This window comes from Oncorhynchus nerka, linkage group LG6, assembly GCF_034236695.1.
Source record: "Oncorhynchus nerka isolate Pitt River linkage group LG6, Oner_Uvic_2.0, whole genome shotgun sequence".
NCBI lineage: Eukaryota > Metazoa > Chordata > Actinopteri > Salmoniformes > Salmonidae > Oncorhynchus > Oncorhynchus nerka.
Genome location: NC_088401.1, coordinates 67,424,137 through 67,448,833, shown reverse-complemented (window position 1 = coordinate 67,448,833; position 24,697 = coordinate 67,424,137). Strand labels below are relative to the sequence as shown.

At 42.8% G+C, this 24,697-nt stretch overlaps 1 protein-coding gene across 1 annotated transcript in view; it reads left to right on the top strand.

Annotated features, from left to right (window-relative positions):
- wu:fb13g09 (ATP-binding cassette sub-family C member 5) overlaps nucleotides 1–24,697 on the top strand; it is a 50,496-nt gene that overhangs the window by 24,293 nt on the left and 1,506 nt on the right. Inside the window, exons 11-28 of the mRNA XM_029662426.2 lie at nucleotides 1,713–1,784; nucleotides 2,002–2,126; nucleotides 2,419–2,491; nucleotides 2,785–2,988; nucleotides 3,409–3,534; nucleotides 3,932–4,049; nucleotides 4,253–4,437; nucleotides 4,914–5,078; nucleotides 6,079–6,208; nucleotides 6,364–6,517; nucleotides 9,179–9,307; nucleotides 9,814–10,000; nucleotides 11,771–11,860; nucleotides 12,642–12,834; nucleotides 13,117–13,276; nucleotides 19,543–19,621; nucleotides 19,927–20,040; nucleotides 20,523–20,687. Of these exons, the coding sequence (XP_029518286.2) occupies nucleotides 1,713–1,784; nucleotides 2,002–2,126; nucleotides 2,419–2,491; nucleotides 2,785–2,988; nucleotides 3,409–3,534; nucleotides 3,932–4,049; nucleotides 4,253–4,437; nucleotides 4,914–5,078; nucleotides 6,079–6,208; nucleotides 6,364–6,517; nucleotides 9,179–9,307; nucleotides 9,814–10,000; nucleotides 11,771–11,860; nucleotides 12,642–12,834; nucleotides 13,117–13,276; nucleotides 19,543–19,621; nucleotides 19,927–20,040; nucleotides 20,523–20,687 (2,469 nt within the window). The remainder of the gene's footprint in view (nucleotides 1–1,712; nucleotides 1,785–2,001; nucleotides 2,127–2,418; nucleotides 2,492–2,784; nucleotides 2,989–3,408; nucleotides 3,535–3,931; nucleotides 4,050–4,252; nucleotides 4,438–4,913; nucleotides 5,079–6,078; nucleotides 6,209–6,363; nucleotides 6,518–9,178; nucleotides 9,308–9,813; nucleotides 10,001–11,770; nucleotides 11,861–12,641; nucleotides 12,835–13,116; nucleotides 13,277–19,542; nucleotides 19,622–19,926; nucleotides 20,041–20,522; nucleotides 20,688–24,697) is intronic.

Here is a 24,697-nt window from a genome sequence, read left to right as displayed (position 1 = left end):
AGTGATAAACAAAATATATTTCAGCTTCTTCAAAGTAGCCACCCTTTGCCTTGATGACAGCTTTGCACACTCTTTGCATTTTCTCAACCAGCTTCACCTGGAATGGTTTTCCAACAGTCTTGAAGGAGTTCTCACATATGCTGAGCACTTGTTGGCGGCTTTTCTTTCACTCTGCGGTCCAACTCATCCCAAACCATCTCAATTGGGTTGGGGTCGGGTAATTGTGGAGGCCAGGTCATCTGATGCAGCACTCCATCACTCTCCTTCTTGGTCAAATAGCCCTTACACAGCCTGGAGGTGTGTTGGGTCATTGTCCTGTTGATAAACAAATGATAGTCCCACTAAGCGCGGACCAGATGGAATGGTGTATCACTGCAGAATGCTGTGGTAGTCATGCTGGTTAAGTTTGCCTTGAATTCTAAATGAATCACAGACCGCGTCACCAGCAAAGCACCCCCACTGCATCACACCTCCTCCTCCATGCTTCCCGGTGGGAACCACACATGTGGAGATCATCCATTCACCTTCTCTGCGTTTCACAAAGTCACGGCGGTTGGAACCAAAAATCTCAAATTAGGACTAATCTAACCAAAGGACATATTTCCACCGGTCTAATGTCCATTGCTCGTGTTTCTTGGCCCAAGCAAGTCTCTTCTTCTTGTTGGTGTCCTTTTTAGTGGTGGTTTATTTGCAGCAATTTGACCATGAAGGCAGCGGAGGTAACTCTGGGTCTTCCTTTTCTGAGGTGGTCCTCGTGAGAGCCAGTTTCATTATAGTGCTTGATGTTTTTACTGAATGAACTTGAAGAATCTTTCAAAGTTGTTGAATTTTTCCGGATTGACTGACCTTCATGTCTTAAAGTAATGATGGACTGTCGTTTCTCTTTGCTTATTTGAGCTGTTCTTGCCGTAATATGGACTTGGTCTTTTACCAAATTGGACTATCTTCTGTATACCACTCCTACCTTGTCAGCACACTACTGATTTGAGAAGGAACTCAAACGCATTAAGAAAGAACAAAAATCCCACAAATGTACTTTTAACAAAGCACACCTGTTAATTGAAATGCATTCCAGGTGACTACCTCATGAAGCTGGTTGAGAGAATGCCAAGAGCTACTTTAAAGAATCTGAAATATATTTGTATTAGTTTAACACTTTTTTTTGGTTACTACATGATTCCATATGTGTTATTTCATAGTTTTGATGTCTTTACTATTATTCTACAATGTAGAAAATAGTAAAAAATAAAGAAAAAACCTTGAATGTGTTGGTGTGTCAACCTTTGATTGGTACTGTATATATTTTTTATTCTATCTGAGAATTTTATTTTTTTAGCTTTTGCGGCAGCAGCTTCTCTTCCTGGGGTCCACAAAATGTACAGATTTTTAAGGTTGTGTCATTATATTTGGGGTGGGGTTGCTAGAAATTTGTGCCCCAAAAAATGGTATCATCCGAAATTCTGGTGGAAAAAATTGGGTCCCTGCTAAGAAAGTTTGAATACCACTGCTCTAAAGCATTGAGTCACCGGCACTGGACAGATAAATGGATTTAGCATGCAGGCACATTTGATTATAGTAGCACAACTCATAAAGAGAACGACTGAAAGAGTAGACAATTGGAGGGAGTCAGCAACTTCTTTCCTTTTGAAATGGACTGAGTGTTTCAATTTCAAATCCATACCAATACTCCCTGGTATCCTTCTGATCTGCAGGGGGCGTTGGTAGGAATATGTGGAGCTGTGGGGAGCGGAAAGAGCTCTCTGCTGTCTGCTCTGCTGGGACAGGTGAGGTTCTATATCATTGGCCTTCAAATACTGGGGGATTCCCCCACAAACCAGACTGGAAAGCATTTGAGGTGCGTTTGATTAAGCTTGATTTTTGCACTTTTGGGACTGTTCCGTTGTACCAGGCAATCAAACGTATTTTCCCTCTCATGAAAGCCCAGGTCAGCTTTTACCTCTAGTATATTTTAACATGAGTCTTATCTCTGGTGTTCAACAGATGACCCTGCTGGAGGGCAACGTGGCAGCCAGTGGCGGCTTTGCCTATGTGGCTCAACAGGCCTGGATCCTCAATGACTCACTGAGAGAGAACATCCTGTTCGGAAAAGAATACGACGAAGACAAGTAAAGATTGATTGATTTGTGTTTATGACTTTTTGAGTCATTTATTATGGAACAGTACACAATGAAAGCAACAACGCAGACCATTTAGAGGTGTCTTAGTGCTGGATTTAGGTAGACGGCTCATTTTCATCTGTAGTCTATGACCAGTCACGTTTGGATGTCATAGTTTGATAGTTTCACATTCAGAAGGGCCAAAGGCTCATTTCTAACTCATGGTTTACTCATTTCTCTGGACCATGACTGCGTTTCCCTCTCATGTTAAGTCATGTCCTTGGCTGTGTTTCCTTATTAGGTATAATGCTGTGGTCTCTGCCTGCTGCCTGATTCCTGATCTGACAGAGCTGCCCTATGGGGATATGACTGAGGTATGTATCAGACCGCTATTACATCTCCCTGCTGGAGATGCTCTCAATATGAACTCTGGCCATTCTGGACAATACATTTGCCTTACACTTTCTGCTACTTTGGTATAGTGTATTTACCATGTAACAGGCTAGTAAGTAGTACATGCATTTATAGATGTGGTGTTTTGTGAGAGAACATGATAAAGTGTTATGTAAGTACATGTCTGGTCTGTTGCTGCCTCTGTGTGAAGCCTATCAATCAGAAATTATCCTTGATACATTTTGTCAACATTGTCCCAATGTTTTCACTCCAGATAGGTGAGAGGGGTGCCAACCTGAGTGGCGGGCAGCGCCAGCGGGTGAGCCTGGCACGTGCCCTGTATAGCGAGCGGCCCATCCTGCTCCTGGACGACCCTCTCAGTGCCGTGGACGCCCACGTGGGCTCTCACCTCTTCCACAATGCCATCCGCACTGCGTCCAAGGGCAAGACCACCATCTTTGTCACACACCAGCTGCAGGTAAGAGGAGCTTCTGATTATCTGAATGATCAATTCAAATTGTATTTATGTGAGAAACAGAAGAATTTGCAGCAAATAAGTGACTTGTGTACTATGGCCAAATTATAGGAAATGGCATTCATTATCTGAAATGGCTTTCTTAACTACTCTTGTATATCTTTGGGACTTCTAATCTGAAAGGAAATGAGACCCTATGTAGACCACCTAGGTCGGTGATTATAGTGCCACTTGAGTTTTCACACAAGTCTCCCATTGACATTAATGCATAAAAGCTAAGTTAAGAGTGTGACTCTCAAGAATTTGTCCCTAAATGAGAAGGCTGAGGAAAGGGAGCCATATAGAAATATAGAGGAGCATACTATAGCTCAGGATTCTTCATCAGGAGAATCACAGATCTCACTGGTGTTGACCCTCTCTCAGTACCTGGCAGAGTGTGACCACGTGATTCTGATGAAGGACGGGCAGATTGCCGAGCATGGCACCCACTCCCAGCTTATGGGCAGAGACCGTGACTACGCCGCTCTCTTCAACAGCGTACAGCAGGAGGTAATGCCAACCACGGAGCGCATGTCCAGATCTAGCCTGATCACAGATCTGTTGCCTTTCATTGTCATGCATTGGCATGAGCTGGCAAGACAGCATAAACTAACCTGGGACCAGGCTAGCCCAGCTCTCCTCTATGTAAAAACACCTTTTTCATCCCTCTTTACACAACACTATCGTACGTCACATCCTGCGTAATTCATGAGGCAGGAGAAGCCAAGTGGGTGGCTGGGAAATGTTAATGCATACAGGGCCTTTCATTATTTAGGTCGGCGTTGATTTATCGGTGTCACACTGCTAAAGACCCTGTCACCAATATCTCTGTTTAAATGACTTACTGGCAGTGTTATGACTTGGCCGATTGTCTTATGCTGTAGGTCTCTTTGGCTTGCTCTCCTAGAACCTGGTGAAAAAGAACCTGGTGAAAACAAACCTGAAGAAAGAGGGAGATGAAAAGGTTGAGACCACCGGGAATTTCGCCAAAGTTGCCAGACCGCCGGTGGAGAAAGGGAAAGGAGGTGAGACTCGACTGCGCCAAATAGAATGTGTTAATGTGTTCACTTTAAAGAGGTTGGCTTGAAATTAGGAAATTACTCACAGGTTTCTTCCTTCCTCTCTCTTCCTTCCTCTTCCTTTATTCCTTTCTTCCTCTTCTTTCCTTCCTTCCCTTTCTATTTCTCTTCTTTCCTTCCTTCTTTCCTTCCCTTTCTTCACTCTCCAGACCAGCTCATGAAAGCGGAGGAGAAGGGCTCTGGTGCCGTGGCCTGGGATGTGTACAAGGCCTACATCAATGCGGCTGGAGGCCCTTATGCCTTCATCATCAACGTCATCCTCTTCCTCTTCACCACTGGCAGCATCGCCTTCAGTAACTGGTGGCTGAGCTACTGGATCCGCCAGCGCAGTGGGGTGAGTTTGGATTTTCTGATGGCCTTACACACGGACATATAACTAGGATCAGATTACCCGACCTACAATACTTAGAATTATTAGAATTTAAAGAAATATCTGATGCTGTGTTAGTGGGATAGGACAACTTCTGCCTACTCTGAGGGATGTCTATACTGTAGCAGGCTGTCTCCCACAAGTAAAACGACTTCTGTGCATCACTGAGTTGTAGTGGGGAAAGTGCGAGCATTAATCTCAGCACGTGTAATTAAAAAAGTACCGGTGTCTCTGTAAACGTAATTAAAACAAGAGACGAGCCAGCAAAAAGCAGATGTGCTGCAAAGCTGTCATCCGTGTCTGATTGAAGGATGTGTTTGGAATAGCGACATTACCCAAATGGCTGCTTCTTTCATGTCTTCTGTCTCAGCTGGCTTTGTTTAATTTATTTCCTTCATTGGATAGAAATGCCTTGTGTGTATCCCTCCATCTGCCCTCAGAATACATCATTAATCCTGGAGAACGAAACCAATGAAACATTGGCGGGGTTGGCAAGCGACAGCATGAGGCTCAACCCTCACGTTCAATACTACTCAAGAGTTTATGTGCTGTCCATGGGGGCCGCTCTCTTCCTGAAGACAATGAGGGGGCTAGTGTTCGTCAAGGTAAGCATCTTGCTCAAATGCCTTTTAGAGTGGTTCTTGTGGATTGTTCTCTCATCTTGAAATGTCAGGACCATTCATTGATGCACTCTAAGGCCTGTCAAAGGAGAGTGCATCACTGACCGATTCACTCCAGGGTACTACTTTTAACAAGGGCCCATAGGATACCATTCTGGACGTAACCATAGTCTCCATAAGTCAGGTTTTCATTGATTTACGCTCAGGCCCTTTTCAAAGGAAAGAAGTGCAAAGTTGTTGTGGTACAACCTTGACTCTCTCTATTTGTCTTTAAGACGTTTTCATGAGTTGCACTACTATAATTGAAAGTGCCTGCAGGCTAAATCCATTTCTGTCCAGTGCCGTGACACGCTGCTTTAATGGCTGTGTGTGTGCGTGTGCCGCTGTGTGTCCCTGTCCCTTTGGATATGTCCCCTGTGTTTGTTAAACTTTCCTGACAGCCCATTACATCGGTTATGTCCTCACGTAATTGTGTGACACAAACTTTTCCCGAAGATGGCTAATCTTCTTCTTTTTTTTTAGGCTTAGCTGTAACGTGAATGTGGGAGTGTTGCATATTCTATTAATAGATTGAATGTGTTCTCTCCTGCCAAAAGTCATTTCTGCCAGATGTTTCTCACTGCGTTAACCTAGACATGGGTTCATAACCTTTGTGTCAGCCTGCCAGACATTCATTTATGTCTGAGGATTTGACAGTTTGCATGACCCAAGAAACTTTCCACTTGCTCTTAACAGCACAGTGACTACTAATAGGGACACATCATCAACAACAACAACATATGGCCAACTAGCATTAGCAACATGTCATATGAGCGCTAGCTAGTATGTGTTCATAGCTGTGAATGCTGGCAACAATTCTCTAATGTCTACTCCTACTTGCATTTGTTGCGCCTGGGTGTTGAGCCTTCCAGAGTCCCGACAACCCATCTGTTTACCAGTGTTGTGTCTGGCTCCGTGTTGAAACACCACTGTGTTTGTCTGACAGTGCACTGTTCGGGCTGCCTCGGTACTCCACGACAAGCTGTTCCACCGCCTCCTCCTGAGCCCCATGCGCTTTTTTGACACGACACCTTTGGGCCGCATCCTCACCCGCTTCTCCCGAGACATGGACGAGGGTGAGGTGTCTTGCCTTGACTTCATACTCCGAGCCTTGAGGTGCCCATACCACCCAGACAACACAGTGTGATCTGACAGTTTTTTGTTTTCTCTCTCCCTCTGTGTCCTCTCTTTCTTTCGGTCTCCTTTTCTCTCTCTCTCTAACCATCCACAGTGGACGTCCGTCTGGCCATGCAGGCTGAGATGCTTCTCCAGAACATGACCCTGGTGCTCTTCTGCCTGGTCATGGTGGGCATCGTATTCCCCTGGTTCCTGATCTCCCTCCTGCCCCTGGGAGCCTTCCTCCTCATTGTCAACCGCGTCTCCAGGTCAGGCTACAACCAATCGATTTATACGTGTATGCTCATGCGTGCTTTGATTTAAAGAAGATAAGTGTAGAGATGGATTAGGGTTCCCTAGGTCTTTGGCTCATTTATTATTCAGCGTGACGCATCTAACCAGTTTCCTCATTAAAAGCAAGCTCAAAAGGCACCCCATTCCCCATATAGGGCACTACTTTTGACCAAGGCCCGCACAATATAGGGAATAAAGTGCTTTTTGGGACGGGTCCCATTTATTGATGTGGTGTACTTTGCCAGCTGGCATCTTGAGATGAAAGTACAAACTGCATAAACATGTTTGTGTAGGTAGTCTCAGAATAAGGAGTGTCATGTTCTTTAATCCCCTGCCCTCTTCTCCTCCCTCCCCCCCTCCCGCCGGGGATGATACATGAGCAGACTTGTTATTCACATGTGCAGCCTATCTATGGACCTAAAAGTAGAACTCCACCCCACCTTTGTCAATAAAACCCTCTCTCTCACACTTCCCTGCTGACTCAGTCGAGTGTTGTGGTAGTGTGGGTCTGTGGCTCATAAATCACACATCATTCAGAAATGATTCTAGTGGAGCCAAGGAATGGCCTGAGCTGTGCCAGGAAATGTTTGTCTTGTCCTAGGCAGAATTACACTCTGACTCCCCTGTGTCCTCTCATCATACACTGCTCAAAAAAATAAAGGGAACACTAAAATAACACATCCTAGATCTGAATGAATGAAATATTCTTATTAAATACTTTTTTCTTTGCATAGTTGAATGTGCTGACAACAAAATCACACACAAATTATCAATGGAAATCAAATTTATCAACCCATGGAGGTCTGGATTTGGAGTCACATTCAAAATTAAAGTTGAAAATCACACTACAGGCTGATCCATCTTTGATGGAATGTCCTTAAAACAAGTCAAAAAATGAGGCTGCCATGTACAAGTGGGCAGTCTGTGGTGCAACGTGGCGTTGGTGGATCGAGACACGTGCTCAATTGGATTCAGGTCACGGGCGGTCCATAGCATCAATGCCTTCCTCTTGCAGGAACTGCTGACACACTCCAGCCACATGAGGCCTAGCATTGTCTTGCATTAGGAGGAACCCAGGGCCAACCGCACCAGCATATGGTCTCACAAGGGGTCTGAGGATCTCATCTCGGTACCTAATGGCAGTCAGGCTACCTCTGGCGAGCACATGGAGGCCCCCAAAGAAATGCCACCCCACATCATGACTGACCCACCGTCAAACCGGTCATGCTGGAGGATGTTGCAGGCAGCAGAACGTTCTCCACGGCGTCTCCAGACTCTGTCACGTCTGTCACATGTGCTCAGTGTGAACCTGCTTTCATCTGTGAAGAGCTCAGGGCGCCAGTGCCGAATTTGCCAATCTTGGTGTTCTCTGGCAAATGCCAAACGTCCTGCACGGTGTTGGGCTGTAACCCCCACCTGTGGACGTCGGGCCCTCATACCACCCTCATGGAGTCTGTTTCTGACCGTTTCAGCAGACACATGCACATTTGTGGCCTGCTAGAGGTCATTTTTGCAGGGCTCTAGCAGTGCTCCTCCTGCTCCTCCTTGCACAAAGGCGGAGGTAGCGGTGCTCTGGACACTACGCTGACAGACACAGCAAACCTTCTTGCCACAGCTCGCATTGATGTGCCATCCTGGATGAGCTGCATTACCTGAGCCACTTGTGTGGGTTGTAGACTCCGTCTCATGCTACCACTAGAGTGAAAGCACCGCCAGCATTCAAAAGTGACCAAAACATCAGCCAGGAAGCATAGGAACTGAGAAGTGGTCTGTGGTCACCACCTGCAGAACCACTCCTTTATTGGTGGTGTCTTGCTAATTGCCTATAATTTCCACCTGTTGTCTATTCCATTTGCACAACAGCATGTGAAATGTATTGTCAATCAGTGTTTCTTCCTAAATGGACAGTTTGATTTCACAGAAGTGTGATTGACTTGGAGTTACATTGTGTTGTTTAAGTGTTCCCTTTATTTTTTTGAGCAGTGTATCATAGTCCACTAACCTGTCAGATAACTGCACTGTCATTGGAGTTATAATGTAGTGTTTGTCAACCCTCTCCTCGACCACCATCCCTAGATATTTCACAATGTTGTTGTTGTCCTGATCTAGTGTCTGGTTTGGTAAGGAGTTCACAAGTTGAATCAGGTTCCTTAGAACACGCAATGGAAAACATTTTTGCAACGGGAAATTAAAATGTTTAACCCTCCCTAAGGATTGGCTGGAGGGTCACAGAGTAGAGGTTTAACTGGGGGTCACAGAGTAGAGGTTTGACTGGGGGGGGTGTTAAAGGAATTTTGTTCCAATGTGTTCATTAACCAATGCAATTAATACACTCTGTCTGTTTCTAAGAATTTGTAAGGTTCTTATTTAAATGAAACGGACAGAGATCAGTCAACTTAGCCAATAGCGTTTATTCTCGAGAGCTCTGCTCATAATACCATGTACATTGGTTTATCCCGTAAGACGGCAGCCATCCACTGCATCATTGTGAGTTGAACAGTAGAGGTTTGGCTGGGGGTCACAGAGTAGAGGTTAGAGAAATGGTGAGTGAGTGGACTTCTTTAGCATCCCTAAAGTGGTGCTCTGGTACGTTTAAGTAATCAACTTGATGTTCCACTTCCTCTTTGTCTGACTAGGGTTCTGATTCGCGAGCTGAAGCGTCTGGAGAACATCAGCCAATCACCTTTCACCTCGCACATCACCAGTAGTCTCCAGGGGCTGTCCACCATTCACGCGTATGGCAGAGGGGACGACTTCTTACACAGGTGAGAACAGTACACTAATATACCGTATAGCGCTCATAGGAAGACACTTTATCTGTCACAGGACGTTTTTTCAAACACTGATAAGACATTGGTTTTGACAGTTCATGTCCAGTTAGCTTCGCCTACCACACGTCTACATTTTTAAATTTTTTTTTTTTGTCATTTAGCAGATGCTCTTATCCAGAACGACATACAGGGGCAATTAGGGTTAAGTGCCTTGCTCAAGGGTACATCAACTTTTTTTTTTACCTAGTTGTCTCGGGGATTTGAACCAGAAACCTTTCGGTTACTGGTCCAACGCTCTTAACCGCTAGACTAGGTGCCGCCCAAATTGCACAACTAATAATGAGAGAATCCCCCTAAGTAACGTTTCCTTGACTTTTGAGTTGAGTAGCATTTGATTTCTGCTTAGCTAATGTGGGCACTGAGCAGCCTTCCACTAAGTCTGTTATTGGTCCGTTGACTTTCACTAACCATTCCTATTGGTTTATCTCTGTGTATCTCAGGTACCAGGCTTTACTGGACACCAACCAGGCTTCCCACTACCTGTTCAGCTGTGCTATGCGCTGGCTGGCTGTACGGCTGGACCTGATCAGCATCATTCTCATCACCACCGTAGCCCTGCTCATCGTTTTCATGCACAACCAGATCCCCCCAGCCTACGCAGGCTTGGCTATATCCTACGCTGTGCAGGTACACACACACAAAAGCACATTCATGCACATGCATGTGAACACGCACACACGCATGTAAACAGACGCACTGCTAGAGTATGTCCTTGCGATCTGTGAAGGATTTTGACTGCCCTTTATGGGAATGTTTTTATGAAGGCTTTTTTGATGTTCTATACAGTACCAGTCAAAGGTTTGGACACACCTACTCATTCCAGGGTTTATCTTTATTTCTACTTTTTTCTCCATGTAGAATAATATTGAAGACATCAACACTATGAAATAACACATATGGAATCATGCAGTAACCAAAAAAGTGTGAAACAAATCAAAATATATTTTATGTTTGACATTCTTCAAAGTAGCCACACTTTTCCTTGATAACAGCTTTGCACACTTTGTGTGCAACGCTGTCATCCCTGTCTTAGGTCAGTTAGGATCACCACTTTATTTTAAGAATGTGAAATGTCAGAATAATACTAGAGAGAGTGATTTATTTCAGCTTTAAATTCATCACATTCCCAGTGGGTCAGAAGTTTACATACACTCAATTAGTATTTGGTAGCATTGCCTTTAAATTGTTTCACTTGGGTCAAATGTTTTGGGTCGCCTTCCACAAGCTTCCCACAATAAGTTGTGAATTTTGGCCCATTCCTCCTGATAGAGCTGTTGTAACTGAGTCAGGTTTGTAGGCCTCCTTGCTCACACACGCTTTTTCAGTTCTGCCCACAAATGTTCTATAGGATTGAGGCCAGGGCATTGTGAGGGCCACTCCAATACCTTGACTTTGTTGTCCTTAAGCCATTTTGCCACAACTTTGGAAGTATGCTTGGGGTCATTGTCCATTTGGAAGACTCATTTGCGACCAAGCTTTAACTTCCTGACTGATGTCTTGAGATGAAGCTTCAATATATCCACATAATTTTCCTTCCTCAATATGCCATCGATTTTGTGAAGTGCACCAGTCCCTCCTGCAGCACAGCACCTCCACAACATGACGCTGCCACCCCCGTGCTTCACGGTTGGGATGGTGTTCTTTGGCTTGCAAGCCTCCCTTTTTCCTTCAAACATAACGATGGTCATTACCATTACCAAACAGTTTTATTTTTTGTTTCATCAGACCAGAGGACATTTCTCCAAAAAGTACGATCTTTGTCCCCATGTGCAGTTGCAAAGCGTAGTCTGGATTTTTTATGGCGGTTTTGGAGCAGTGGCTTCTTCCTTGCTGAGCGGCCTTTCAGGTTATGTTGATATAGGACTCATTTTACTGTGGATATAGATACTTTTGTACCCGTTTCCTCCAGCATATTCACAAGGTCCTTTGATGTTGTTCTGGGACTGATTTGCACTTTTTGCACCAAAGTACGTTAATCTCTAGGAGACAGAACGCGTCTCCATCCTGAGCGGTATGACGGCTGCGTGGTCCCATGGTGTTTATACTTGCGTACTATTGTTTGTACAGATGAACTTAGTACCTTCAGGCGTTTGGAAATTGCTCCCAAGGATGAACCACACTTGTGGTTGAAAAACGAGATTTAATGACTCCAATCTAAGTGTATGTAACCTTCCGACTTCAACTGTATGTCTGTCTATAGGGGTCATAAAGGTTTATGGTTTGTGCTGCTCATTCATCAAATGGTATCAGCGCACACAGTGACCAACACTAGTGTTGAAGTGAACCTAGGTTGATTGTAATAGGGTTTGAGGGTGTTAATCATTGACTAATCACTTCTCTCTCTGTCTGTCTATGTCTCTCTGTCTGTCTGTCTCTCTCGCACTCTCTCTTCTCCAGCTGACTGGTCTGTTTCAGTTTACCGTGAGATTGCTGTCAGAGACTGAGGCTCGCTTCACGTCAGTCGAGAGGATCAATCATTATATAAAGGTAGGTAGGCCTAATGACACCAGGGATGCTGCCAACAGTCGGGGGAAGGGTTGCTGATTGGCTGAACCATGTGTGGCCGAATCGAAAGTACACACATGGTGTGTCACAAACACAGGCTTATATACTTAACGCAGCAGGACACAGGCACAGATGAAGCAACACACACACACATACAGGCACAGCATACTCACATGCAGACACACACTCTAAATCCACATTCCTGCGCAGGGTGCACCCACGCACTTACACAGGTCCATATCCCAATAACACAAGCTGTTGGATAAGGTTGACATACTCACACATACACAATCATGACGTACACCCATGCACACACACATAACCCAATCCCAATAACACAAAGCTGTTGGACATGGTAGGCTCCAGACAGACACAGGGTACATCCCAAATTTAACCCTATTCCCTATGTAGTGCACTACTTTTGATCAGGGGCCCATAGGGTTTGGTTAAAAGTAGCCCACAGTATAGGGAGTCGTGTGCCGTTTGGGACACACACCGTCTCTGAGAGGCCCAGCAGGAAGCAGATGGAACCCAGTGTGTGGCCCGTCACACATCACAGCACATGACAGGGCCTGTTTCACACAACACCCATCAAAACATAAACACCCCCATATCAGAGGAACAACTTTTTTTCTCTCAAAGTGCCAACAAGCTTTTAGAGATCTATAAATTACAATTATATTGAGAGGTAGAGGTCTTTACTTCATGGGATTGGAGATACAGAGATTAGCACTCCATATTGGATCTATTTTTTCTGTCTCAGACCTTAGAAGGTGAGGCGCCGCGGCAGATCACTGGACCCTCCTCTCCTGCCCCCTGCTGGCCAGATAAGGGACGGATCTCCTTCCAGGATGTGGAGATGTGTTACCGGGACGACCTGCCGCTGGTGCTCAAGAAACTTTCCTTTAACATCCTGCCAGAGGAGACCATCGGCATTGTGGGTCGCACTGGCTCAGGTACTTCCCTCCTTATTTCTATGTATCGTTTTACATCGTTAATGTTTCATTTTATTATCTTTGTTTCCGCTGGTGTTTACCTGGTATTTACTAAGAAATAATGTAACAATGGGTTGAATTGATGGTTTGATGTTTGTTTTCTAATGATTCTCATTCAAAAACGTTCTCATAAAAAAAAAGTAAACATTAACCAGTGAACTGTAATCTTCACATGTAGATGTGATTATCATTTATCCGAACTAATCGTAGTTTACTCACAACCCCCCGTTTCTATCTATCTAGGGAAGTCCTCACTGGGCGTAGCTCTCTTCAGACTGGTGGAGCTGACTGGGGGCTCCATCACCATCGACGACATCAACATTGCACAGATCGGATTGGAAGACCTGAGAAGCAAGCTGTCAGTCATTCCCCAGGAGCCCGTTCTCTTCATTGGCACTATCAGGTATGTATTAATGATTTACCTAAGATTCTCCTAGGTACAGATGTAAGATCAGCTTCCCTCCCCAATCCTAACCTTTAAGGGATCCTTTGGATATTGGGTCATTTCCTACTTACCCAGAGTCAGACAAACTCATGGATACCATTTTATGTCTCTGCGTGCATTTTGAAGGAAGTTGAATGTAGCATATCGTTAGCTTAGCACAATTTCTGGAGGTCTATGGGTATCTACTAGCCAGCTCCTCTCAAAAGCAGGGAAATAGACCTAACTACTACAAAGCTATGTGGTTGGTCATTTATAGTCTAACAAAGGTATACATAGTAATCTATATTTTATGAAATGAGATTCTATCAACTTCCTAATTTACGGACTGGGGGGGCTTGATATCTATGGCAAAGAAAGCAACGCACACAGAGACTGTAACAAACCCTGAGGAATTTTCTGCGCTTATCAATCCTGGAGTTATGGAGACATTCTTCCATATCCCAAAATGAAACTGTAAGAAACAGCCCCTACCTGCTGGACCGAATGGACAGCTGTCTATCAAGTAAGTGACATTATTCTTGCTTGTCCCACCCACAGTAACAAAATATAAAGAAGACAATCTATCGGTAACTTTTGTTTCATAATTGCACTCTGATCAAATCAAATAGTTTATTATTAGATTATTTGTATCTAACGACTCTTAGTCAATACAGGCTGGTTGCATATCGACTGGTGTTTGAGTGGGCACTGAAGGGAGAGAGACTGGGACGAGGGAACAGAAGAGTTTTGCATTCATTCACAGCCAGACATTGCCATAACCAATTGTGTCAAATCATTGAAATAAATCCCCTTAGGAACAAAATAGGTGGTACTGGTTCTATCTGCTAGAAGTGATTCATTACAGTATGCTACAACATCGTATTTGTAATATGAAATATAGCAGTCAGATCTATGTGTTAGTAACATTTGAATACTTAAGGTAAATTGGTAGAAGCAACAAAACAGCGTATACCTATGTAATGACATGACAATCAATGAAGAGGCAAAGATCATTATGTATTTTAAAACACAGTATAGACATTCAAACAATGCACATCAATTAAAGGTCAAATATACAATAAAATAGACAGTACAAAGTAAGTATGGGGGTGGTGTTATGTCCAGTGGTAGTCTACAGTGAATGGTATGGGGGTGCTGTTATGTCCAGTGGTAGTCTACAGTGAATGGTATGGGGGTGCTGTTATGTCCAGTGGTAGTCTACAGTGAATGGTATGGGGGTGCTGGTATGTCCAGTGATAGTCTACAGTGAATGGTATGGGGGTGCTGTTATGTCCAGTGGTAGTCTACAGTGAATGGTATGGGGGGGTGCTAGTCTTATGTCCAGTGGTAGTCTACAGTGAATGGTATGGGGGTGCTGTTATGTCCAGTGGTAGTCTACAGTGAATGGTATGGGGGTGATGTTATGTCCAGTGGTAGTCTACAGTGAATGGTATGGGGGTGGTATGTCCAGTGGTAGTCTACAGTGAATGGTATGGGGGTGGTGTTATGTCCAGTGGTAGTCTACAGTGAATGGTATGGTGGTGCTGGTATGTCCAGTGGTAGTCTACAGTGAATGGTATGGGGGTGCTGTTATGTCCAGTGGTAGTCTACAGTGAATGGTATGGGGGGGTGCAGTGGTGTTATGTGGGGGTGCTGGTAGTCTACAGTGAATGGTATGGTGGTGCTGGTATGTCCAGTGGTAGTCTACAGTGAATGGTATGGTGGTGCTGGTATGTCCAGTGGTAGTCTACAGTGAATGGTATGGTGGTGCTGGTATGTCCAGTGGTAGTCTACAGTGAATGGTATGGTGGTGCTGGTATGTCCAGTGGTAGTCTACAGTGAATGGTATGGGGGTGATGTTATGTCCAGTGGTAGTCTACAGTGAATGGTATGGGGGTGCTGTTATGTCCAGTGGTAGTCTACAGTGAATGGTATGGGGGTGATGTTATGTCCAGTGGTAGTCTACAGTGAATGGTATGGGGGTGATGTTATGTCCAGTGGTAGTCTACAGTGAATGGTATGGGGTTGCTGTTATGTAGTAGTCTACAGTGAATCATTTTATTATGCTACAGATGCAGTGTGATAATGACCAGAGTGTTTGTATTTTGTAGTAGTTTGTATTAATGTAGGTAGTTGTTCAAGGACGACCATTTCCATAGATACCAGATGAGTTAGGGGTGTCAGAATAGCCCCCAAGTGTCCTTGAATCTTGATGTGTGTCCCGCAATGATCTTGACGTGAGTGACTGTCTTTGTCTATCAGTATATCACTGTTTTGTTACTTGTCATGTTTTATGTTTTTGTGTGGACCCCAAGAAGAATAGCTGCTGCTTTAGCAAAAGCTAATGTGGATCATCATAAACCAATAATGACATCCTCTTTGCTGGGTTTTGGGATGGGGCTATGTTGGTTTTGGGATGGGACTATGTTGGTTTTGGGATGGGACTATGTTGGTTTTGGGATGGGGCTATGTTGGTTTTGGGATGGGGCTATGTTGGTTTTGGGATGGGACTATGTTGGTTTTGGGATGGGGCTATGTTGGATTTGGGATGGGGCTATGTTGGTTTTGGGATGGGGGCTATGTATGTTGGTTTTGGGATGGGGCTATGCATGTTGGTTTTGGGATGGGGCTATGTATGTTGGTTTTGGGATGGGGCTATGTATATTGGTTTTGGGATGGGGCTATGTATGTTGGATTTGGGATGGGGCTATGTATGTTGGATTTGGGATGGGGCTATGTATGTTGGATTTGGGATGGGGCTATGCATGTTGGATTTGGGATGGGGCTATGCGGCTATGTATTTTGGGTTTGGGATGGGGCTATGTATGTTGGATTTGGGATGGGGCTATGTATGTTGGATTTGGGATGGGGCTATGTATGTTGGATTTGGGATGGGGCTATGTATGTTGGATTTGGGATGGGGCTATGTAGGTTGGATTTGGGATGGGGCTATGTAGGTTGGATTTGGGATGGGGCTATGTAGGTTGGATTTGGGATGGGGCTATGTAGGTTGGATTTGGGATGGGGCTATGTATGTTGGATTTGGGATGGGGCTATGTATGTTGGATTTGGGATGGGGCTATGTATGTTGGATTTGGGATGGGGCTATGTAGGTTGGATTTGGGATGGGGCTATGTAGGTTGGATTTGGGATGGGGCTATGTAGGTTGGATTTGGGATGGGGCTATGTAGGTTGGATTTGGGATGGGGCTATGTAGGTTGGATTTGGGATGGGGCTATGTAGGTTGGATTTGGGATGGGGCTATGTAGGTTGGGGATTTGGGATGGGGCTATGTAGGTTGGATTTGGGATGGGGCAATGTAGGATTTGGGATGGGGGATGGATTTGGGATGGGGCTATGTATGTTGGATTTGGGATGGGGCTATGTATGTTGGATTTGGGATGGGGCTATGTATGTTGGATTTGGGATGGGGCTATGTAGGTTGGATTTGGGATGGGGCTATGTAGGTTGGATTTGGGATGGGGCTATGTAGGTTGGATTTGGGATGGGGCTATGTAGGTTGGATTTGGGATGGGGCTACTTGGGATTTGGACTCCCAGTATTTGTCCATGCGTCTCTTCAGGACGCGCTCCATCAGGTCATTCCAGAATCTTTGTGTGGTAGGCTGACTTATTGGCCGGGCAATCCACTATTTTGATTGTTTTGGGTGGACAAGTTGAATCTTGGAGTGTCTGAAATGAGGAAAGAGGAGCTGATAAACCAGTGAATACAATGTAAACACAAGGATGTTTCCATACATACAGAAAGAACATGTGTGACACTTCTGGATGCAGTTGATCAGATTAGTGTAGTGGATATAGTCAGCTTCCCACACTTCAGAAAGGGTGCCTCTGAGCACACTTGAAAGGGAGCGCCATTCAAAGAAACCCTCCACTTTACCCAAGTCAGCAAAACTATCCTGGAGGGGCAGTTAGGCTACCTGTCCATTTGTTAGAATAGATGTGTCTGGACACGTCAATGATTGCATTACCATCCTAATATGACAAAACAAGTGCTGAAGTGTAAACATTGATTGCATATTTTGAGTACTTGCCAGCAAAAATTGAGGCTTGTCCTCTATTCTGGTTCTGAATGTGATGTTACTCCAGCAAACATGGAGTCCGTTCCTTGTGGACTGTCCACAGCAGGCATGTCTTCTATCTAAACCAGAGTGAGCAATAAAGGGAACAGGACATTGGGAAAATCATTTGAAATATACAAAGGATATACAAATATACACCTGAAAAAGGCCATAATAGATGTTCTGATTTAGTGGCATGATGTCATGCATTATATAGCTAACACTATAAAGTCAATTCAATCTATTTGTTTCTCAAGCATGTGGAAAATGTATAATTAGTTGGAAAGTACTTGAATCAAGTTGAATAAAGACTCAAATATTGGCACCACTCAATGTTGAATAATGAAAAAAGGAGAGCACATAATTTTGTTGTACTCTGGTTTTCTTTGGCTTTGAGCGGAGGGCATCACAGATGTAATGGACAGCCCATCCACAAGAAAAGTGACAGGCCTATCACATTTTATCATGAGAGCAGCTAGCTACTATTCAATCAATCAGATAATGTAAGATCGCATCACACTTACCCCCATTCCACTTTGTCCTGATGTGCATAGAATGGCCTCTGATTGGACCGCTGTTTCCTTCAGGAAATGTCTCATCTTATGGCTTGTCAGTTCCATCCTCTCATAATAGTCCCCTAGTTATAAAAAAAATCTGAGCAAACCATTCACTTTCAGAGATCCTTGGTCGGAGTGTTGTTATCTAGCTTGCTAACGTTATATTCATGGCAACTCAATCAAACAAGGTTTATAAAAAATAGACCCTTACAAACAAATACAATAACATGTTTCAGTTCAATACAATACGCTAAAAAAACAAGATATAGATTTATCAATCATGTCTGATGTTGAAAAGGCTTTCAACCGTCTTGAATGACCTTTTTCTATTCAAAACTTTGGAAGCCTTCAACTTTCCAAAAGTATACAGTGAGCTCAAAGTATTGGGACGGTGACCATGTTTTTGTTGTTTTGGCTCTGTACTCCAACACTTTGGATTTGAAATTATACACGGTCAGCTTTAATTTGAGTGTATTTTCATTCATGTTGGGTGGACCCTTTTTAGAAATTACAGTACTTTTTTGTCCCCCCATTTTAGGGGACCAAAAGTATTGGGACAAATTCACTTATCTCTATTAAAGTAGTCAATAGTTTAGTGTTTGGTCCCATATTCCTTTAAATTTGTTGGTTCCATTTGCTGTTTTGTTTTGGTTGTGTTTCTGATTATTTTGTGCCAAATGGACATGAATGGTAAATAACCTGTTGTCATTTTGGAGTCACTTTTATTGTAATTAAGAATAGGATATGTTTCTAAACACTTCTACATTAATGTGGATGCTACCATGATTACGGATAGTCCAGAACGAATCGTGAATAATGATGACTGAGAAAGTTAGACACACAAATATCATACCCCCAAGACATGCTAACCTCTCACCATTACAATAACATAGGAGGTTAGCATTTTTTTATGCCTTTAACATTGTTGACACTGCTGGAAGTTGAGTGACAAACTTTACAGTCACGGCTGCGAGGTAAAAATATTTGCTCTGGACAAGCATTGGCAGTCTGATGTACTCTGTTTCTTTTGTGAGGTTTATCTTCTCACACTTCGGTTACTTGATATCTATCTAGCAACCTCGTTCAAACTGCCACTGTCTCAGCTGGCCTGCTGTGTTTACACTTGCACACAGCCAATGCTTGTGCCCACCATCGATGAATGAAATGCGTAGTCCGGAGAAAATAGTTCCAGAAATAACTATAATAAAAACATTATAATTTCATATATACTTGTAATGAATACTTAGAGTACAAAGTGCTAACCATCCAGCCTTTGAATAGTTAGGTTAATTTCCATGCTTTTGAGAGGAGCTGAGTAGTAGATACTTATAGACTTCCAGCAATTGCGCTAAGCTAACAATATGCTACCGTCAACTTCCTTCAAACTACACACAGAGACTTACAATTGGTATCCATGACATGAGTTTGTCTGACTCTGGAATTTCGGGAAATGTCCTACTTACCCAAAGTATCCCTTTAACCATTAGTGGGGTATATGTCAAACTGACCCCACGGGCAACTTCACCGGACTCTTGTTGTACTGTTATCTAGGCTTGTTTACAATTATGGAGATTGATTCTTTATTCTTATTTTTCCTTATCAAATAGGTCCAATCTGGACCCATGGAATCAATACTCAGATCCCCAGATCTGGGATGCACTTGAGAGGTCCCATATAAAGGAGATTGTAAGTAGGGATAGATGGTAAATGTTAGCAATGCATTGCTTACTCTATTTATGTTATGTCAGTTTAACCCCAAATATATTGATAATGTCTGTCTGTATACAAACGTCAAGTAGTCCTTATGTGTTGACATCATACTATGTATTCATTGCCTTGTACGCCTTCTGATAGTGTTACTAGCGCTGACAGTAATTGATAACAAATCCTAGACCTGTGTAAGATTAAAGTTCCCCACTAGAGATTTTTTAACAGTTGAAAACGATATGTGGCTTGTGTTTTGACTCCATTTCGTCTCTCATCATGTTCAGATCAGCCAACTGCCCCACTCCCTCCAGTCCGAGGTGACAGAGAACGGAGAGAATTTCTCAGTGGGAGAGAGACAACTACTGTGTGTGGCAAGAGCACTGCTGAGACACAGCAAGGTAAACACACACAAACACAGACACATCACACATGCACGTGCGCACACTCACACACACTCTAGCGTTGCATCACGTCTCTTTCTCTCCATAGCACACACACACACAGGACACGGGCAGTTAGATTGATTTTCTCTTTTCTGTTACCACAGAGGAAAGCTTTTGTGCCTCACATCCTAATATTGAGGTAGTCACATAAGGTGGGCAGAAGGCAGCAGCTTCTCCAAGGCGTAACATTGCCACCACATGGCTTGTGTTGTAATGTCACTCTGATTCTATACAATGCAGTTGGAAATTCCAACAACTGAAGATGACGACAAAAGACGTTTAGGGACTAGTCCTACATAGTTATAGCACTCCTTAATATTGTAATATACACATCCATATTCAATGTTGTTTCTATTTTGTTACTTCCTTATTCTACCAATCTTTGTGATTGAACCTCTGCAAAGTTTGCTTAAATGTGACATGTGTTTGGTTGCCAGATCTTGCTGTTGGATGAGGCGACTGCAGCCATCGACACAGAGACAGACCGGCTGATTCAGGAAACCATCCGCGAGTCATTCAGCAGCTGCACCACGTTGATCATCGCCCATCGCCTCAACACTGTGATGAGCTGTAACAGGGTCATGGTGTTGGACCAGGGACAGGTGGGTCTTCTGCACCATAGACATATAGAATGCATCTTAATGGCACCCTATTCCCTATGTAGTGCACTGCTTTTGACCAGGGCCTTTTGGGAATAGGGTGCCATTTGAGACGCTACCATATCATTCTATTTCTTCTATGTTCTGCAGCTCTTAGCTCTGTGTTTATTTGAGAGGGACTTGTAACCATTTGTATCTATTGAATCATACCAGTGGCTAATGAAACACATTTGACGTCTTCTAATTCTGGGTTTGTAGTATAGTGTAAAAATATACACAGTTCCTTCAGAAAGTATTCACACCTCTTGACTTTTTCCACATTTTGTTGTGTTACAGCCTGAATTTAAAATGGATTAGATTTAGATGTTTTTTTCCACTGGCCTACACACAATACTCCATAATGTCAATGTGGAATTAATTAAAAATTAAAAGCTGAAATGTCTTAAGTCAATAAGTATTCAACCCCTTTGTTATGGCCAACCTAAATAAGTTCAGGAGTAGAAATGTGCTTAACAAGTTGCATAATAAGTTGCAAGGGCTCACGCTGTGTGCAATAATAGTGGTTAACTAGATTTTTTTTTATTGATTACCTTATATCTGTACCCCACACATACAACTATCTGTAAGGTCCCTCAGTTGAGAAGTGAATTTCAAAGACAGATTCAGCCACAAAGACCAGGAAGGTTGTTCAATGCCTCACAAAGAAGGGCATCTATTGGTAGAATAGTAAAAATGTAAAAAGCAGACATTGAATATCCCTTTGAGCATGGTGACGTTATTCATAACACTTTGGATGGTGTATCAATACACCCAGTCACTACAAAGATACAGGCGTCCTTCTTAACTCAGTTGCTGGAGAAGAAGGAAACCGCTCAGGGATTTCACCATGAGGCAAATAGTCACTTTAAAACAGTTAGATGGCTGTGATATGAGAGAACTGGATGGATCAACAACATTGCAGTTACTCCACAATACCAACATAATTGACGGAGTGAAAAGAAGGAAGCCTTTACGGAATAAAAATATTCTAAAACATGCATCCTGTTTGCAACAAGGCACTAAAGTAATATTGCAGAACCATGTGGCAAAGAAATTAACTTTTTGTCCTTAATACAAAGTGTTATGTTTGGGGCAAATCAAATACAACACATTACTGAGTACCATTCTTCATATTTTCAATTATAATGGTGGCTGGATCATGTTATGGGTATTCTTGTAATCGTTAAGGACTGGGGAGTTTCAGGATAAAAAGAAATGGAATGGAGCTAAGCATAGGCAAAATCCTAGAGGAAAACCTGGTTCAGTGTTTCATCAGACTAGAGGTCGACCGATTATGATTTTTCAACGCCGATACCGATTATTGGAGGACCATAAACGCCAATACCAATTAATCGGCAGATTATTTTTATTTTTTTGTATTTATTTATTTGTAATAATGACAATTACAACAATACTGAATGAACACTGAATATAATACATCAATAAAATCAATTTAGCCTCAAGTAAATAATGAAACATGTTCAATTTGGTTTAAATAATGCAAAAACAAAGTGTTGGAGAAGAAAGTAAAAGTGCAATATGTTCCATGTAAAATATGTGCCATGTAAGAAAGCTAACGTTTCAGTTCCTTGCTCAGAACATGAGAATATATGAGAGCTGGTGGTTCCTTTTAACATGAGTCTTCAATATTCCCAGGTAAGAAGTTTTAGGTTGGTTATTATAGGAATTATAGGACTATTTCTCTCCATACCATTTGTATTTCATTAACCTTTGACTATTGGATGTTCTTATAGGCACGTTAGTATTGCCAGTGTAACAGTATAGCTTCCGTCCCTCTCCTCGCTCCTCCCTGGGCTCGAACCAGGAACACATCGACAATTAGCACGCGCTAACTAGCTAGCCATTTCACTTCGGTTACACAAGCCTCATCTCGGGAGTTGATAGGCTTGAAGTCATAAACAGCGCAATGCTTGACGCACAACGAAGAGCTGCTGGCAAAACGCAATAAAGTGCTGTTTGAATGAATGTTTACGTGCCTGCTTCTGCCTACCACCGCTTAGTCAGATACTTGTATGCTCCGTCAGATTATATGCAACGCAGGACACGCTAGATAATATCTAGTAATATCATCAACCATGTGTAGTTAACTAGTGATTATGATTGTTTTTTATAAGAAGTTTAATGCTAGCTAGCAACTTACCTTGGCTTGCTGCATTCGCGTAACTCTTTGTGGAGTGCAACGAGAGAGAGGCAGGTCGTTATTGCGTTGGACAAGTTAAGGTTGCAATATTGCATCCCCCGAGCTGACAAGGTGAAAATCTGTCGTTCTGCCCCTGAACAAGGCAGTTAACCCACTGTTCCTAGGCCGTCATTGAAAATAAGAATGTGATCTTAACTGACTTGCCTAGTTAAATAAAGATTAAATAAAGGTATAAAAAAAAAAAACGGCAAATCAGCGCCCAAAAATACCGATTTCCGATTGTTATGAAAACTTGAAATCGGCCTGAATTAATTGGCCATTCCGATTAATCGGTCGACCTCTACACCAGACAGATGAATTCACCTTTCAGCAGTACAATAATCTAAAACACAGGGCTACACTGGAGTTGTTTACCAAGAGGACCGTGAATGTTCGTGAGTCACCAAGTTACAATTTTGACTTAAATCATGGCAAGACCTGAAAATGGTTGCCTAGGAATGATCAACAACTAATATGACAGAGATTGAAGAGTTTTGAAAAGAATAATGGGCTAATGTTGCACAATCCAGGTGTGGAATGCTCTTACAGCTGAAATTGCTGCCAAGGGTGCTTGTACAAAGTATTGACTCATGGGTGTGTGAATACTTATGTCAATTAGATATTTCTGTATTTCATTTTCAATAAATTAGCAAACATTTCTAAAAACATGTTTTGACTTTGTCATTATGGGGTATTGTGTGTAGCTGAGTGAGAAAATAATACATTTGAATTCTGTCTGTAAAACAGCAAAACGTGGAATAAGACCAGGAGTACTTTTCATCTCATTGGACAATAACAAAATCTGAAAATACTCTGGATACATTCAGTAACATGATGAGAATATTCCTGGAAATTCTGGGACAGGTGCAACATAAGAGAAAAAAATGACATGGATTTGAGTGAGAGGTGGTGTAACTGGTGTTTCACTTTTCCAAAGTGTGCCCAGTTCCTAAGTAATTTCAATGCAGAAGAGTATTCAACTATAAGGTTATTTTTTGAGCTCTCCTAGCTGTGCTGTTGAGGAACTAGAGCAAGTACACTTGTAGTTGTTTTGTTTGGAACACAGCCCTGAAAACTCCTGCCTTTACACAATTACTGTTGTTTACGCAATCCAAAAGCGTCCATTTTAACCGCAATCTGGGACAGGTGTGCATAATTTGAAAGCTTGTTCTAATTGCCAACATGGCTAGCTAAATTATAAAATACAATATTACACTGCTAGGCTTTCACAAGGCAATTCAGAGAAGCAGAACATAATTTTGGTGGGCTTAGAATGGAGTCTTAAGTGCATTGATGCGTGGTCCATGGCAAATGTTCATCACAATACAACAAACAGGCTCATTCTGTTCAAGACAACCCAGGGTATAACGCCATGTCATCTTGTAACTGTATATCAAACATAGTGATCATAAACACTGACTGTATATTACATGAGTTTTATGATATGGAAATGTGAAGTGCACATTTGGGCTCACAGGCGTTTGACATCAAAGTTATATATTTCATTGTAATCCTCAACGTCTCATATTTCAAAATGCATTGAGTCCTCTTAATTTACAGCTTTTCCCTCACTCAGACAAAAAAATTGAAAATTGCCAAGAACGGCTGTCAGTCAAAACCCATACAGCGCTGTGAAGAACAGAGCCTGAGCTCTGACGTCGTGTATAGTATGTTACTGTACAGCCACTGTGTTCCAATTTAGGCACTTATCAGTGTCCAAATCTGCCATTTCCAACCTGTATATTGGTACGAGTGTAAAGGGTTAACAGCATAT